This window comes from Macaca mulatta, chromosome 4 (genome assembly GCF_049350105.2).
Source record: "Macaca mulatta isolate MMU2019108-1 chromosome 4, T2T-MMU8v2.0, whole genome shotgun sequence".
In the NCBI taxonomy this organism is placed as follows: domain Eukaryota; kingdom Metazoa; phylum Chordata; class Mammalia; order Primates; family Cercopithecidae; genus Macaca; species Macaca mulatta.
In genome coordinates, this window is record NC_133409.1 from 129,421,283 (window position 1) to 129,439,449 (window position 18,167).

Below are 18,167 nucleotides of genomic sequence, written 5' to 3' on the forward strand. Positions count from 1 at the left end.
GTAGAAATAGCTCACTAGTTCTGCACCTATGGAACTGTACCCCACCTTAATGGCAGTCCAACTGAGGAGGAGGCACTTGCTAGACTAGTATTGCTGCTTGCAATCTAGACCAGCACAGTGGCGGTTCTAATGTTCCTCCCAAAGGTGAAAAAGTTTAGGTATTAACGGAGCAGGGGAGAAGTAGCTGAGCGCAAAGGAATGAATAAATCGGTTATAAATGGAGGGAAATCCAACATTACATTAACACCTTGAAAGGGGCTCAGAGCAAGAGATGACATGTCTGTTAGTTCAATTACAACAGATGTCTGAAAGGATGCAGCTATGTTTGTTCCTACTTTTGGAACTGACTGAAAGGAAACCTGCAGGCCCCAGTGACTTCCCTCTAAAGACATTAATACAATATGATGGACTGGACTAATTCTTACTGATTGAATGGGATTCTAGTAATGTGGCAGTAGTTTTTAAATTGTATGTCCTTTTAATGTTCAAACACCTTGGTGTTCAAAGGTCGGGGAGGGTAGACTGTGCTATTGCGAAATACATATTTGGTCTTCCTCTTATTGTAACTGAGCAAGTTATAGAGAAACGCCACACTCTGAGACAAATTCAGGACTCTTTTATTAGCCAGAGACCGAGAGATGGCAAAGAGGCTAGATTTTCTTTTATACTTTGGTTTAGAAAGGGCGAGGGGAGTCTAGTTAAAACAGTCTTACAGAAGTAAAGCAGGCAAAAAGTTAAAAGGATTAATGGTTACAGGAAAGCAAACAGTTCCAGGTGCAGGGGCTTTAAATCTATCACAAGGTGATAGATGCGGGGCTTTGGCATTATCAACCGGACACAAACGCCGGGACTCTGAGTGCTATTAGCCAGGTGAATTCCTGGGAACTGCGGATATAGCTTGCCACAGTATCTTATCAGTTAATTGCATTCTTGGCTGTGCTGGGAGTCAGCTTGAACAAGTTAAGTCCTTGAGGAAAGAGGGCGGGTAAGGGGCTGCAAGTGAAGGAGCCAAGATGGAGTCTGTCTGGCTCTCTTAGCTAAGGGAGAGTCAATTCACGTTAAAACAGGGTAGGGTGCGGGGTGCAGTGGCTCACGCCTGTAATCCTAGCACTTTGGGAGGCTGGGGCGGGTGGATCACAAGGTCAGGAGATCGAGACCATCCTTGCTAACACGGTGAAACCCCGTCTCTACTAAAAACACACAAAAAATTAGCCAGTTGTTGTGGTGGGCGCCTGTAGTCCTAGCTACTTGGGAGGCTGCCACAGGAGAATGGTGTGAACCCAGAAGGCAGAGTTTTCAGTGAGCTGAGATCGCGCCACTGCACTCCAGGCTGGGTGATAGAGCGAGACTCCCTCTCAAAACCAAAAAAACAAGGTAGGGTATCACACTCTGCTTTTCTGGCATACAACTCCTAAATTCAGGGAATCTCCACAGTGCTGTCTTTTGTATGCTAATGTTGACTGATAGTTGCAGGATGGGGCTGGTTAATTGGAAGGAAAAAGACATGGTTAAAGGGTTGGGACTTCCAACCCGTGGTTAAAGGGTTGGGACTTTCAGCCTCAAACCCCAACCTCTATGTAGGGAAGAGGACCAATGGCTTAATGAATCATGCCTATGTAATGAAGCCCAATAAAAACCCAGGACTGGATTCCAGGAGTTTGCGGACAGCTGAACAGGTAAAGGTTCCTGGAGGGTGTTGGGCCTGGGGAGGACGTGGAAGCTCCATGCCTCTTCCCCACACCTCACCCTATGCCTCTCTTCATCTATATCCTTGGTAATACCCTTTATAATAAACTGGTAAACTTAAGTGTTTTTTTTGAGTTCTGTGAGCTGCTCCAGCAAATTAATTAAACCCAAAGAGGGGGTTGTGGGAATCCCAACTTGAAGCTGACTGGTCAGAAGTTTTGGAGGCCTGGACTGATGACTGGTGTCTGAAAGGTAAGCAGTTTGGGGACAGAGCCCTCATTCTCTGGGATGCGATGCTGTCTCCAGGTGGATAGTGTTCGAATTAAATTGGAGGACACTCAGCTGGTGTCTGCTGCAGAATTAATTGCTTGCCAGTGGGGAGAAATCCCCACATATTTTGGGGTCACAGAAGTCTTCTGCGTTGACTGTTTTTTGTGTTTCTAGCAGAGCAATATGGTTGGAGAGTTTTTTTTTTTTGAAACAATATACATAATTTGTTCTTTCTTTTTTCTTAAATTGTGAGCTAGAGCATTTATAGGGTAGGGTGCAAATGCATTATGTGCAATTTTAAGACTAATTATAAAGACCACTAATTCCACTTAAGAAATAGAACATTGTTGGCATGCCAGAAACCTTAAGTGCTCCTCCCCAATAACAACCCCATTCTCCTCACTAGAAGTAACCATTATCCTGCTTCCTTGGTAATTATTTTCTTGCTTTGCTTCATAGTTTTACCTCCTATGTATGAATCCCTCAACAATAGTTTTGTTTTACCTGTTTTGGAATTGCTATAAATAGGGAAGAAATACCACATGACTTGTCAGTATATTGTTTAATTTTTTTTATATCCTTTAGAAAACTTTGAGCCAGGAATCATGGCAGCCAGACCCAAGCTCTACTACTTTCATGGCAGGGGCAGGATGGAGTCCATCCGCTGGCTGCTGGCTGCAGCTGGAGAGGAGGTTGGTTCCTGACTGGGATTGGGAAGGATGGTAATTTGGGTGGGAATGAAGTAGCCTCCTTTCCTCTTCAGGCTTCGGAATGGTGCCTACAGGCTGTATCTATTATTTTCCTTTCCTATTGTCTTCCTTTGTAAGAGGTGAGGGAGGGATCATAGGATGATGGAGGATTAGGGAGGATTTGGGGAGCTGTCAGGGGAGGTGGTGTTCCAGAAGCTTCATAGGGGCTAAAAAGATTTTTGTGGATCACAAGACAAAGAAGAGAGAGGAGACCCACATCTGCCTCATTCTCTCCATTGGGACTGGCTGATTTTCTGGGGTCTTTCATCTCTGCCTCAGCACCTTAGTCCTGTAGTACTCATGGCTGCCAGCTGGAATGTTAGGCCCAGCTGCAGTCTGGCCTCCCCTTTAACTCCTCCCTTGAAACATCTACCCTATGGGATCTTTCCTTAACTCTGAATTCCCTCCACACTGACTTCTTCATAGATTTTTACAAGTGCCTTGGAATTGTTTTATGCAGGTGTAGGCTTCCTTTTCCCTATCTGAATGCTATCTCCTCTAGAGCAAGGACTCATTACCTTGCTTATTTTTCTCTATTTCCTTTTAGGGACATCTCCCCTTACACTGCTTACCCACATCTCAAGGTTTGGGGGGACCAAAAAAAAAATCAATCTTTCTCACAAAAGCTTTAGAAACATCATCAATAAATCATGATAATCTCACCTGATTAAAGATCTCTGGATTCCTTTCATTGAATACATGAGCATTAAAGATAAATTTAACTTGTCTTTATATGAAGGGAAAATAACAGACGAGGAAGAAGAAAAAGAAGAGGAAAAATCACTGGGGAAGTTGGAGAAAGGACATGAGTTTGGAAGGAAGGAAGAACTTAGGTGATGAAAAGGAAAAAGAGGAATGGGAGCAAAAATAAAAAACCAACAAAAAACAAAATCTCTTTGTTGAGGACTTTAAAGTTGGAATAATATCTCTTTATCTTTTATTTAGTTTGAAGAAGAATTTCTTGAAACAAGAGAACAATATGAAAGTTGCAGAAGGGTAAGCCTAGATTTGTTCAATATTATCTTATTAGAGAAAAATGGAAACCTGCTTTGGGAAGTATTTGTTTTGATAAAAGAGACAGAGCTCTAGAATGGCTACTGTTAGAAAAGGCAAGCACATAGCATGACTGCTAACATTGATTGGCTGTTCATCATGTTCCTGATACACAGCTTAATTTGCGTCAGCAAAGGCCACACCAATTAGCCTTCAGAAACTCTTATCAAGTAGGTCATGACAGTGACTTTGGTTAAGAGGATAGAATGAAAATCATATGTGTCCGCAATAATTGGTTTAATTCTTCCCATCTCACTGAAGAATCCTTTAAGAATCCCCACATCCCCACTCCCCCCACCTCCCACCCCCCCCGCCATGTTGGCCAGACTCGTCTCAAACTCCTGACCTCAAGTGATCCGTCCACCTCAGCCTCCCAAAGTGCTGCGATTACAGGCATGAGCCACTGCACCCAGCCAACACCCTAAACTTTGAGAATCAGAAGCACTTATACTATAACATATTTACAGTAATGCAGAAAATCGTAAATAATCACGTTAACCAACACACAAAAATGCATGAGACTGCCAAATGAATCTCAGATTTTACATGAAGCAAATGGTAGCCATTTCCTCAACAACTGGGGTCTTTAATTCATCACTTTGGATAGAACCTAAAAATCACAGAGAGAAATTAGAAGTGAACCATCCTTAGATTTACTGCAACTACTGAATAAGGGTATCTTAACCCCTCTTTGCTCAAACCACAGATGGACGCTTGCTTTTCGGCCAAGTGCCTTTGGTTGAAATGGATGGAATGGTGCTGACACAGACTAGAGCCATCCTCAGCTATCTTGCTGCGAAGGACAACTTCTATGGGAAGGACCTGAAGGAAAGAGTCAGGTACTATAGTGTTCATTACTCTACTTGATTCTTAGTCAAACTTCTTCAGTTCTCCACCAACTGAGACCTGGTTCAGGTGTACCTTTCAGCCTGGATTGAGACAAAAAAGACAAATGGGACAAAGGGGAAATGACTTGCTAGACCTGGCATGCCTTGTACTTATACTTTTTTCTTCTTTTGAGACAGGTCTCACTCTGTTGCCAGGCTGGAGTGCAGTGGCATGATCGCAGCTCACTGCAACTACCGCCTCCTGGGTTCAAGCAATTCTCATGCCTCAGCCTCCTGAGTAGCTGGGACCATAGGCATGCACCACCATGCCCAGCTAATTTTTGTATTTTTAGTAGAGACAGGGTTATGCCATGTTGGCCAGGCTGGTTTCGAACTCCTGGCCTCAAGTGATCCACTTGCTTTGGTCTCCCAAAGTGCTGGGATTATAGGCATGAGCCACCGTGCCCAGCCACCTTGTACTTATTCTTAATAAGTACTCCACATCCCCCTTTTCTGTGTACTACTGATAGTGCACTGAATGTTGCATTCAACATTCTCATATTCTCTCCCCACTCCTAACAAAATATGTTCTTAGAAAATAAACTGGTAAGTTATTCTACATGAAGGTAGAAATGACTGATTTATCACACATACTGAGCATTGTATCAATGATCTATTGACTATAAATAATGCTCTAAAACGTATCTTGAAAACTCTAAAACAAACCTGAAACACATTGACTTAAATCAGCAAGCATTTGTTATTGCTTACCTGTCTATGGGTGAGCAAGTATCTGGGTGGCCTATGTGAGTCAAGCTTGACTTAGCTAGACTGCACTCACTGATGTCTGTAGTTAGCCAGGCTCTGGTCATGGGTGTTGGCTGACTATCAGTTGGGATACGAATGGACCATGTGTCTCTCATCCTCTCATCCTGAGCTTGTTCTCATGGCAGCGAGGCAGAGTTCTGAGAGCGACAGTGAAAGCATACTGGCCTCCTAAGTTCTGGGTTCAGAATTGGCACCTCATCATTTCTACCTCATTCCACTCATTAAAGGAAGCCACAGATAGACTGGGAAATAGACCCCATCTATTGATGGGAGGAGCTGCCAAGTTTCATCACAAATACAGGAGGGTGAAGTTTTTTGGCCATTTTTTGGCCTCTGTATACCACAGACATCTATGCTACGCTGGGCATTGTGCTAGGCCTGGCAGAAAATGATTGGGTAATTATTCACGGGGATAGTTTAGTTTCATAAGAAATAACTAGACTTAAGACAAAACAAGTACTTGCAACTATAAAATCTTACCTGGATTTGGGGTCATGGGGCCTGTTCAGAGGTCCCTAAACAGTCATCACTATAAGCATGGACACAGTGCGCAAGGTCAGTATACACAGAAGACGCAGTGGGAGAAAGACCAGGGCTCAATTGTTCAGAAAAAGGAGAAAGAACAACACAGGAATGAGCAAGGCCCACAAAAAGTAGCAGCCCATGCCAACTTTCCCATATCTTCATCTTTAAAACAGGCTTAGTCATTCCAACCTGTAATTCCGAAGGTATATGGCAGGAGAAGCAATGTCAAACAGTATGTGAACATGATACTTTTGTAAATAAGTACAAATATGCAAATGCACTCTGCTTCTTATTGTTTTGATGCAAAGTTTTTAATTGGTCTTTAAAAATCTCGTTTTTTCTAAGACAAGCCCTGAGCTATAGATGGTGTTGTTAATATTCTTTTTCTTTGGGTTAGCCATAAACTACAGTAAACTAAAGCAAGTGGACTAGGTGACACTAACATGAAAGAAACGTTATTTGTAATTCAAACAGGACAATGAAAGTATATTATTAAATTTTTTCTTTTTCTTTTTCATTCATTCTTTTTTTTTTTTTTTTTTTTTTTTTTTTTGAGATGGAGTCATGCTCTGTTGCCCAGGCTGCAGTGTACTAGTGTGATCTCGGCTCACTGCAACCTCTGCCTCCTGAGTTCAAGTGATTCTCCTGCCTCAGCCTCCCAAACAGCTGAGACTATAGGCACGTGCCACCACACCCTGCTGACTTTTGTATATTTAGTAGAGATAGGTTTCACCATGTTGGTCAGGCTGGTCTCAAACTCCTGGCCTCAAGTGATCTGCCTACCTTGGCCTCCCAAAGTGCTGGGATTATAGGTGTGAGCCACCATGCCAGGCCTTTTTTTTTTTTTTTTTTTTTTTAAATTTTTAAGAGATGGCATCTCACTATGTTGCCCAGGCCAGACCCAAACTGCTGGGCTCAAGCAATCCTCCCGTCTCATCCTCCGGCATAGTTGGGCCATAGATGTGCCACTAAGCCTGACTCCATTATTCTTTATATGCTGTTAAAAAGAAAAAGACTACAAAAGACCATTAAAACAAATTCATTAAGCAATTAGCATATAATGGGGAATACAAAGACACTCTTGAAGAGATAACTAGCACAGCATGAACGTATAATAGGCCAGTAAATAACAGCAATAGAGATACTATGGTTTGTTTATTTATTTAGTGCTTGGCAATGAAAGGAAAACTTTAAAGGAAATTAAACATTTCTTTCTCAGTTGCCAGGTCAACAGAAGACCTGTTAAATTATCTATCTTCTCTAAATAAGTGAAAATGTTCTGGTACTAATTGTTTTGTAGTTTTAATAAACTTCATTGAGTTTAGTTTTTAAAGCCATAATAATCAATTATTTGTTTATGGTAGATTTCAACTTAAGGGCATTCGTGAATTCTTTCATACATCCTTTTATTCAATAAACATTTCCAGAGACTCTACTATATCCTGGGCACTTGGCTGGTTCTGGTGCTAGAAATCATTCACGAGAGTGGAAGCTTAAGAGGAAAAATAAACATTATTTGCTCCTGCATCCATTTATACCAGAGAAGTGTTGGAGTAAGAACCCTACGCTCAAAACCTCCTTGATGGTCAAATGGTTGTTTTGTCAGGATCAACATGTACATTGATGGCACCCAGGTCCTGATGATGATGATAATTATGGCCCCCTTCAAATTCCCTGAGGAAAAACAGGAGACGCTTGCTTCCATCATGCAGAAAGCTAAAACCCGGTACTTGCCTGCCTTTGAAAAGGTAGGCTTCAGGTATCCAGGGCTTTTACATTTTGTTTCTGAGAATATTTCAAGAGTGAATATCTGAAAAGAGACACAGAGGCCATGTTAGAGCTTTACTGCCTTTGGATCAAAACTTTAAAAAGGATCCAGAACAAATTACAGGTAAAATTATGGAACCTCCAATGAAACGGAGTTGGAATATACCAAGTACAATGAAAGCATACAGCATTTCTGTTCTGTCTTTTAAAATAAGACATCAGCCTAAGGTGTGACCACCGTGAATACTATCAGGTTTTTTTTTTTTTTTAGGTCTAATACTAGAGGCTAATTATGCCTCAATCAAAAGACAAACTCTCTCTCTCTCTCTCTTTTTTTTTTTTTTTTTTAAGACAGAATCTCACTTTGTCACCCAGGCTGGAGTGCAGTAGCGTGATCTCGGCTCACTGCAACCTCTGCCTCCCGGGTTCAAGTGATTCTCCTGCCTCAGCCTCCCTAGTAGCTGGGACTATAGGCGTGTACCACCATGCCTAGCTAATTTTTGTATTTTTAGTAGAGACCGGGTTTCACCATGTTGGCCTTGGTCTCGAACTCCTGGTCTCAAACTTCCAACCTCAGATGATCTGCCCGCCTCGGCCTCCCAAAGTGCTGGGATTACAGGTGTGAGCCACTGCACCCGGCAATCGGCCATTTTTTTAAGGAGCTCTGGTTTCTTTTATGCTTAACTTTTTCATGCCATAGTAGTCATAAAGAATGATGATATCTGTATGGCATCGGCACAAACAGGCAAAGCAGCTGGCAGCTGGAAGAGACTGCTTTGGGGGCTCCATCACTCCAGGCCTCTTTTGACAACCTCAAGAGCTTGCAGTTCAAATTCTCTCTTATTGGCTAGGTGCGGTGGCTCATGCCTGTAATCCCAGCACTTTGGGAGTCCGAGGCAGGTGGATCACTTGAGGTCAGGAGTTTGAGACCAGCCTGGCTAACAAGGTGAAACCCTGTCTCTACCAAAAATATAAAAAATTAGCTGGGTGTGGTGGCGGGCTCCTGTAATCCCAGCTACTCAGGAGGCTGAGGCAGGAGAATCACTTGAACCCGGGAGGTGGAGGTTGCAGTGAGCTGAGATCGCACCATTGCACTCCAGCCTGGGCAACAGAGTGAGACTCTGTCTCAAAAAAAAAAACAAAAACTCTGTTATTGACACACAGCAGTGAAGTGTGGCACCTGGGTGATGCATTCTGGCCCAAATAACCCTCCTTAATCGGATGTTGGATTATTTAGAATGCTCATTTATAAGACTATTTTATTTAACTTGGAGTTGGATATGATAGTTTTTGAAAATGCACCTTAGTGTCTATTATAGTTTGTTCCCAGAGAATCTTTTAAGAAAGTGGAATGATATCATTCATTTATATCATAGTTGTTATTTCTGAAATAAGTAGATGCTTAATACTTGGGTCTAGTCTTTGGCCAGGACTATGTTACTTCTATTCTGTAAGACACAATGTACTGAAGAGTTTTGATTGTGTTTTGGATTTAAATGCAAAGTTACTAATTTCCTTATGTTAAGTTAAAGAACTGGGAACTATTCAAAATGCGACGTCACCCTTACTTGCCATTGAGGCTTGGGCTTGTGTTATTTTTTTAGTTGCCAAACCATCTTTTCATGATATTCCTTCTGATCAAGAGAATATATCCTGGAGGCTGCTGTTTCAAACAAAGCATCTCTCTGGGGCTTTGGGATAGATCTTTTCTCTGAGTGAAGAGAATGATACTGAGCAGAAAACAAACCCTGCTTCTCTTATTCACCTATTACTGGATAACTAAACTGCTTTTTCCAAATCAAAGAATACTGTACTTCAACATAATACTTCAACTCAATAATGTAGATGCTGTATTTCAAAATATGTTAAGTCCAAGTTTTTGTATTTAGATATCAAATTTTATTTCTGAAAATGAGGTGAGTTTTAAAAATTATTTTATAAGAAGTAGATGTTCATTATATAAAAAATTAGACAACACAGAGCTGTAGAATGTAGAAAGAAACCACTACTATCCTCACACCCAAAGATATATCTCAGTCAGTATTATTTTTACATGGTTCTTCCTAGTTTTTCCCATATAAATACATTTTTATTTGTTTTTTGGACTTTTAGATAATTATGATTATACAGGAGATAATTTTGCCGGGTATTCCATTACAATTAACCCCTGATCAACATGTGAATTGGGGCATATAACTTTTGACCTCTCAAAAACTATGAATAACCTACTGTTGAATGGAAGCCTTACTGATAACATAAACAGTGGATTAACACATATTTTGTAGCTATATGTATTAAGTACTATATTCAAAGTAAGCGAAAGAAAAAAACTTTATTAAGAAAATCATAACGAAGCGAAAATATATTTACTATTCATTAAGTGGAAATGGATCATCATAAAGGTCTTCATCCTCATCATCTTCACGTTGAGTAGGCTGAGGAGGAGAAGGAGGAGGGGTTGGTCTTGCTGTCTCAGGGGTGGCAGAAGTGGAAGAAAATTATGTATAAGTGAACCTGTATAGTTCAAACCTGTGTTGTTCAAGGGTCAACCGTATTTAAAATATTTTCAGAATCAGAACTGCTGATTGGCAGTAACAAATGTCAGTACTTTTATTTTCTTGCTTAAGAATTTTACTTTCTCATTAAAACAAATGTATATAGATAGCCGAAGTCTCCTTTGAACTGTACTCAAACATTATACCCTTCCTCTCTCCCTTCTCAGAGGCAACCACTATCGGAAATTTGATGTAAATTCTTTCTCTTCATTTTTAAAAATAGAGACCTGGCTTTGAGCTGTTTTAAAAGTATTTACACGTGTGGATCTTAAAATATTTTTATGTACATAGCATCATACTATAAGTTTGTTCTACTACTTGTTTTTATCAACCAACTTTATGTTTTTGAGCCTTATAGGCAAATATCTTGTCATTGCTAATACATTTGTATTTATCCTTTTCGCTTTATTTATTCTATTTACAAAAACAAAACTTTTCTTTGAGTTTTCCTTTGTTTTTCTAGATCCTGGCAGATGATCTGGTTTTCTTTATCTCCAGCTTTTCTTCTATGGTTCAGAAGGTAAACATTTCTTTCTGAAACTATTAATGTTTGTCCTTCTCTTGATAGGACAAAGATTCAACTTTTCTCCAAACTTCCTGTTTCTGTTTTTGTTAAATAATATTTTATATCCAACTTGTTTTTAAACTTCTTCTAATTTTTTTTTTTTTAGCTACAACTTATGTGTATTTATGAACACATTTAACTGATTCCTTAGCTAACCATTGCTCCTTGCTTCTCATGCCTTTCTTCTGGGTGCTTTTTCCTTCTAAGGGAAGCACGTCTTTTTTGGAGTTCTTTCAGGAAAGGTCTGTAAGTGGTTAGCTCTTTCAGTCTTTGCTAGAAAATATCTGTATTTTTACCTTTACTCTAAAATAATGATTTAGATGTTTATAGAATTCTAGATTAATAAATTGCAAACAACTCACAATCTTTCTGTGCCCAACCATCACCAGACACCTGCACGTTAGCTCACTTCAATCACGGCATTATCAGTACTGCACAAAGCCCTCTTTTGCAGACAGCATAGACACTATCTATAAAATCTTCAGCAAGCCTTTGTTTCTTTGCAGTCAGCTTCTCTTCTGCAGATCCTGCCCATTGCCTCCTCGCAACATAGTTTCCTACTTTCTTGAACAAATCTGCCTTTCTTTACAACTATCTTGGTAAATTCTTTGACCCGGTGCCACCAGCCCAGAGAGTGGTTGCTCACCCACAACACCTTTTTATCATCTCTTTGATTTGAAAACATTTTTATCCCTTTACAGAATCGACTCTTATTTTTGGCTCTGTGGTTCAAAATTCTTTTTCATCAGTTTGTTACCTCTGTCTCATAGATGACTTGGGTTTCCTTATATGCTGTGTAATTTTTAGCTGTGAGTTTGTCTTCAGCAGGAGTCCCATTTCATTTATTTGATATATCTCATCAAGTGTTTGTACTATAGAATTCACTGATTCTGGCGATTTTTCCCCATCCACACTAACATTTATTTTTATTCTTGCATGTATCACAAGAAGAGACATAGCACTTGAATTTACCTTTGCTCCTTATTTATCAAGTGAACCCACATTTAATGCATCTGGTACTCACAGATGCACCTGAGAGGTTTCTAAATATTCACTCTTCACTGGATAGTGAAAAATTAGCTTTCTACGTGGCTCTGCTTTGGACTTCTGGGATCACATTTGTCACTTGTTTCTATTGGTGGTATAGCCAGCAGGCTTAAGCTAGTTGTAACTTTTGTGTCTCTCTGCACTGGTGGATACAATTTTACTTAGCCACCTCCAGGTTTATAACAGGAGTCCAGTACCAGCATTTCACCACCCAAAAGGCCTTGATAATCACTGACAAATTACCCCCACCAAAATTGTGCCAGTTTACAACATGTGTTAGAGTGTTGGTTTCATCCTATTCTTACCAGCCCTGGAGATTTTTTGTTGTTGTTGTTAAGATTCTTTATTAAATCTAATCAGAACAAAGGCTTCATGCTCTTGTTAAGTATTTAGACATGCAAAATGGTTTTTACTCTCATTTGATATTCTTTATTTTTTTTCTTTCTGTAGATTTTGAATGACCATGGAGAGGATTTTCTTGTTGGCAACAAATTCAGCCGGGCAGACATACAGCTGTTAGAAGCTATTTTAATGGTGGAAGAACTCAATGCTTCTGTTCTTTCTGACTTCCCTCTACTAAAGGTAGTGTATTAACATCCACACAAAGCCCAGAAAAAAATGAACAAAGACTGAAGCAAAATATGCCTCTAGGCCAATCTCAAAAGAAACTTAAGAACACTGGTGTGTGTGTGTGTGTGTGTGTGTGTGTGTGTGTGTGTGTGTGTGTGTGTTTGTGTGTGTGGTGGGGTTTTGTTGTTGTTGTTATTGTTGTTTTTGTTTGTTTTTTGAGACAAGGTCTCACTCTGTTGCCCAGGTTGGAGTGCAGTGGCATGATCATGGCTCACTGCAGACTTGACCTCTTGGACTCAAGCGATCCTCCCACCTCATCCTCCAGAGTAGCTGGTACCACAGGTGTGTACCACCACACCTGGCTAACTTTTTTTCTTTTTTTTTTTGTAGAGATGGGGGTTTCTCTGTGTTACCCAGGATGGCCTCAAACACCTGGCCTCAAGCAGTCCCCTGGCCTTGGCCCACCAAAGTGTTGGGATTACAGGCATAAACCACCATGCCCAGCCCAAGAACACTGTTTTAAAAATCATTCTGACCAGGCGCGGTGGCTCACACCTGTAATCCCAACACTTTGGGAGGCTGAGGCAGGCGGATTGCGAGGTCAATAGATCAAGACCATCCTGGCCAACACGGTGAAACCCAGTCTCTACTAAAAATACAAAAATTAACTGGGCGTGGCGGCGTGTGCCTGTAATGCCAGCTACTTGGGAAGCTGAGGCAGGACAATCGCTTGAACCCGGGAGGCGGAGGTTGCAGTGAGCTGAGATTGTGCCACTGTACTCCAGCCTGGGGACCCAGCGAGACTCCTCTTGAAAAAAAAAAAAGTAAATAAAAAATCATTCTTTTATTCATTTTGGTTATTTTTCTCTTGCTTATCTATAGGATCTGTTACGAAATAAAACTTTATGAAGGGGGAAAATAATTGATTATTTTGATGTCTAGCATGAACATTTAGCATGATGCTAAACATCATGATGTTTAGCATGAACATTAAAAACTTTCCTGTTTTTAGTGCTTTTAAAACTTTTCTTCCTGGCAAAGCAAAGCTCACACGTCTGTCTTTGTTGTTTCTCCCTCTAGGTCCTACCAGATGACCCTGCCTGCTTTTAGTCCCCCTGATTGTGGGCTCCCACATAGTTCCTCCATTGTTCAAAGCATTTGCTTAGGGGGTGCTGTCAGTCTCCTGTGGCACTGCCCCAGCCCTCAGACAGAATTCCCCTCCTGCCAGACCTTACCTGGCCTCTGTTCCAATTCCTGAGAAACATTTTATCTAATAGGCAACCAGGGGTCTTGTGGTTTAAGAATTAGCAATTTTTCTTACAATAAAAGAAATGCAAGTTCATATAGTTATGTTAGACGTTTGTGTAAACCAAAAGAAGACAAGAAAAAAGACTGGCCGGCTGCGATGGCTCACGCCTGTAATCCCAGCATTTTAGGGGGCCGAGGCGGGCAGAGCTCCTGAGGTCAGGAGTTTGAGACCAGTCTGGCCAACATGGTGAAACCCCTTCTCTACTAAAAATATAAAAATTAGCTGTGCGTGGTGGTGCATACCTGTAATCCCGCTACTTGGGAGGCTGAGGCAGGAGAATTGCTTGAACCCGGGAGGTGGAGGTTTCAGTGAGCCGAGATCGCACCACTGCACTCCAGCCTGGGCTACAGAGCAAGACTGTCTCAAAAAAGAAAAGAAAAAAGACCTATAATCTCACCAGCCAAATGTTATCTGCATGAGATTTCCTGACCTATTATTTTGCATTTTCCCTCCAAATAGGGTCATACTGAAGATTGTTTTGTGGCCTTCATTTAACATCCTTTTCAATTATCATGAATAAGTTTACAGGTCAACAAATATTCTTTTGCAATAGTATGCTATTTTATTTTCATTAATCAATAGAATCACATCTTCTTAAAAAAAAATCAGAGCTATGGCCGAGTGCGATGGTTCATGCTTGTAATCCCAGCACTTTGGGAGGCTGAGGCGGGCAAATCACTAGAGGTCAGGAGTTTGAGACCAGCCTGGCCAACATGGTGAGACCCCGTCTCTTCTAAAAATATAAAAAATTAGCCAGGTGTGGTGGTGTTCACCTGTAATCCCAGCTACTAAGGAGGCTGAGGCAGGAGAATCACTTGCACCCGGGAGATGGAGGTTGTAGTGAGCCAAGATCATGCCATTGTACTCCAGCCTGGGCAACAGAGTGAGACCTCATCTAAAAAAAAAAAAAAAAAGTGAGAGCTATGTAAAAAGAGCATAAATTCAGAAGTCTTATTCCCACCCCTCCCCTCCCACCACCCTGCTCCCATAATCACTTTATTGGCATCCTATGTATACTTCCAGTGTTCCTATTTATGCAGATAAAAGCAAATTAGAATATATAGTCATATTCTTTGCAACTCTCAACTTTCTTGCACAAAACAGAAAATAGTGTATATTCTGTTCTGCCCTGGGCTCAAGGACCTTCCTCTTTCCTATTACATAAGAACATTTTAAATTACTAGTTTATACTCCTTGTAGAGTATCATAATTTACATAACCAGTCTCCTTTTCCTAGAAACAGGTTCTTTCCAATTTTTACCATGTTAACATTCTTTTTTTACATTTTTTGGTGGGGGACAGAGTCTTGCTCTGTCGCCCAGGCTGGAGTGCAGTGGCGCAATCTCGGCTCCCTGTAATCTCTGTCTCCCGGGTTCAAGCGATTCTCCTGCCTCAGCTTGCTGAGTAGCTGGGATTAGAGGCTCGTGCCACCACGCCCGGCTAATTTTTGTATTTTTAGTAGAGACAGGGTTTCACCATGTTGGCCAGGCTGGTCTCAAACTCCTGACCTCATGATCCATCTACCTTAACCTCCAAAGTGCTGGGATTACAGGTGAGAGCCACCGCACCTGGCCCCTGTTAACATTCTTACAGCTATTTCTTTTATTCAAAAAAAGTTTTTATAGAGATGGGGGTCTCACTCTGTTGTCTGGGCTGGTCTTGAACTACTGAGCTCAAACAATTCTCCCACCTCAGCCTCCCAAAGTACTAGGATTACAGGTGTGAGCCACCACACTGGGCCTCTTATAGCTATTTCTTTGCTCACACCCATACTTATTCCTTTATAATAATTCCTAAAACAAGAATTGATAGGTCAAGAATATGAATGTGACCAGATGTGGTGGCTCATGCCTGTAATCCCAGCACTTTGGGATGCTGAGGCGGGTGGATCACTAGAGGTCAGGAGTTCAAGACTAGCTTGGCCAACATGGTGAGACCCTGTCTCTACTAAAAATACAAAAATTAGCCAGGTGTGGTGATGTGTGCCTGTAATCCCAGCTACTTGGGAGGCTGAGGTGGGAGAATTGCTTGAACCCAAGAGATAGAGGTTGCAGTGAGCCAAGATTGTGCCACTGCATGCCAGCCTAGGCAACAGAGTAAAACTCCATCTCAAAAGAAAAAAAAAGAATATGAATATTTTAGGGGTATGCACTGCCTGATTGTGACTTTTTAATAGATAAAATAACTCATGCTAAACATGTCAGCAGTTGTATTATTATCCATTTCAGAAATATCCAGCAAAGACTTTTTGAGGGATTAATGCAGATTCAACACACTGGACTCCATAAACTGAGGTCTAAGCACCCTTCACTGATGACAAAGTTGAGATTTTTCTTAAAGGTTGTGACTGCTATTAAGGCCCTGATTTTACTGTTTCTCATTTCAGGCTTTTAAAACAAGAAATCAGCAACATCCCTACAATTAAGAAGTTCCTGCAGCCTGGGAGTCAGAGGAAACCACCCCCTGATACCCACTACGTTGACTGTGTCAGGAACATAGTGCTGCTCTAATGGCAGCAGGTTGCGTGATGGCAAACGTTATGATACAGTCGCAGCACCAGCATGTGCTGTCTGCAGAGGATAATAGAAGCGAACTGTAGATCCCAGGAGTAAAGTGTCTGAAAAGAACCAAACAATGCTGCCATTAACAGCAATGCTGATTAAATGTAGTATAAAACCATTCGGATGTGTGTGGCTTTTTAAAGCTTGTCAGTTATGGATGATAGTCTACAACTTTTATGAAATAAATAAATAGGAGCCAGATATATGTAGGGCAGGGGTCCACATACAACCCTGTTCTGTCTGCATCAAGATTGGGACCATTGAGGGAAGAGGGCCCTGCAATTTGGGGGGGAAGGATCTCTCCAACACCCACTCTAATTGCTGATTACTTGGGATAAGAAAAAAAGTGGCAAATGACAAATTAGGAGTTAGACATTGGCTGATGCTAGTAAATCTTACAGGGACGTGTGGGGAACAGAAAATGTTCATTCTGAAACCCTGAAAAAAAGTTGGATATTTAGACAACACTCTTCCACCTAACAGAGCCACCCGAGAGTGAGTTTTGCTGTGATGAAACGATTCCAAGCAGCACTGAGATTAAGATATAATACTATAACTGACAAATACTACTTATACAAGCTGAGCAAAAGACTCCCCAGCCTGGATACATTTTTTTTTTTTTTTTTAAGATACAGGGTCCTCTGTCACCCAGGCTGGGGTGCGGTGGTGCAAACATAGCTCACTGCAGCCTCGAACTCTGATACACTTTCTTTAACGGTACCTATTATGTTCCAAACTGTAAAATTTGGAGCTCAGCCTTATATTGGGGCTTGTTTGATGGGAGATGGAAGAGCTGACTTAGTCACAGAGCATCTATTCAGGATGATGTTGTAGGCACAATTGTAGTTCCTGGTGGCCTCTGGTCTGAAGCAAGGTCTCTGGTCTGCCACATGGTTTGGGGCACACAACTCTACCAGCTTCCAACTCCTGTTGGGACATTCCGTCCCAGGTTGCACACTTTATTGTGTGTATCCAGGTATATGTCCTTCCTTGTGAAATGACTTAATGACCACCAGACTTCATGCCATTTCCTCAGGGCCACTACACGGCATAACCATTCCCTATATTACCTTCTTCCCCATTCACTCTTCCTCTTGTCTTCAGATGATGGACGGAGCAACAGGGTTTTTTTTGATAACCTGGGCCATTCAGCATCCCCGCAACACAGTCCATGTAGACCTGAGCTCCAGCTCCCAGAGTGGTCAAATCCCAGCCTGATATCAGCATTCAGCTTGTCATCCCTCCTCATTCCTCACCCTGAGCAAGCCATTGCCAGCCAGCTACCAGATGATGAAAATGACAGAGTAACATGGATTGGGAGAAGAGGCTTTCACTGGAAACCCTGTGCCTGCTTCCTGTGTGGGATGACTTTTCCCTCTGACCTCCAGCGAAGCCAGGGATCTGAACTTGTAGGAATTGAACAGAAAAGAAAAATTCATTTTTAATAATTCAAAACTGTAAACCCAATTTCTTTCTGTTATAGTTACATGGCCTTGGTTAATAATTCAGACAGTATAAAAGGCTATATAGTGAAAAAGGAAATCCTCCTTTCTCTGAATTGCTTTCAAAACAACCACGTCTGGGCCTTTACTCCTTGCTCTAATGCCTCCGTTTGGTCTCCAAGTGCTGCGTGATTGAGTTCCCAATGCTCCAAGCCAGTTTTCCTTCGGGTCTACTTCATAGGTTTTGAAAACAAGTCCTTAGGCCTGACCTCAACCTGGCATGCTGGCATGTTCTCACAGAATTCCCCAAAGTCACCACAGACACAGCCCGCCAACCAGTCAATGCCAGAAGCACGTTTCCTTGTCCAATCATCTCATAAGTACAAGTTGATGTCTTTCTTGTAATAGTCTTC

The 18,167-nt window shown here is 41.4% G+C and overlaps 1 protein-coding gene across 1 annotated transcript; it reads left to right on the top strand.

The window, feature by feature from the left end:
- The first annotated feature begins 2,561 nt into the window (after window positions 1-2,561).
- On the top strand, window positions 2,562-16,430 carry LOC114677587 (glutathione S-transferase A4-like). Its single transcript, XM_078001044.1, has 7 exons — window positions 2,562-2,648; window positions 3,253-3,289; window positions 4,465-4,597; window positions 7,545-7,686; window positions 12,323-12,457; window positions 13,914-13,923; window positions 16,152-16,430. The coding sequence occupies exons 1-7, from the start codon at window positions 2,562-2,564 to the stop codon at window positions 16,259-16,261; spliced, it is 654 nt and encodes a 217-aa protein (XP_077857170.1). The 3' UTR covers window positions 16,262-16,430.
- Window positions 16,431-18,167: the final 1,737 nt, after the last annotated feature.

What these genes read in the sequence shown, in the direction of transcription:
- LOC114677587 (XM_078001044.1), top strand. Translation starts at nt 2,562, where the DNA reads ATGGCAGCCAGACCCAAGCTCTACTACTTTCATGGCAGGGGCAGGATG. An exon ending in GACCTGAAGGAAAGAGTCAG is followed by an intron (nt 4,598 to 7,544) that starts GTACTATAGTGT and finishes TTGTTTTGTCAG; the next exon opens with GATCAACATGTACATTGATG. An exon ending in ACTTGCCTGCCTTTGAAAAG is followed by an intron (nt 7,687 to 12,322) that starts GTAGGCTTCAGG and finishes TTCTTTCTGTAG; the next exon opens with ATTTTGAATGACCATGGAGA.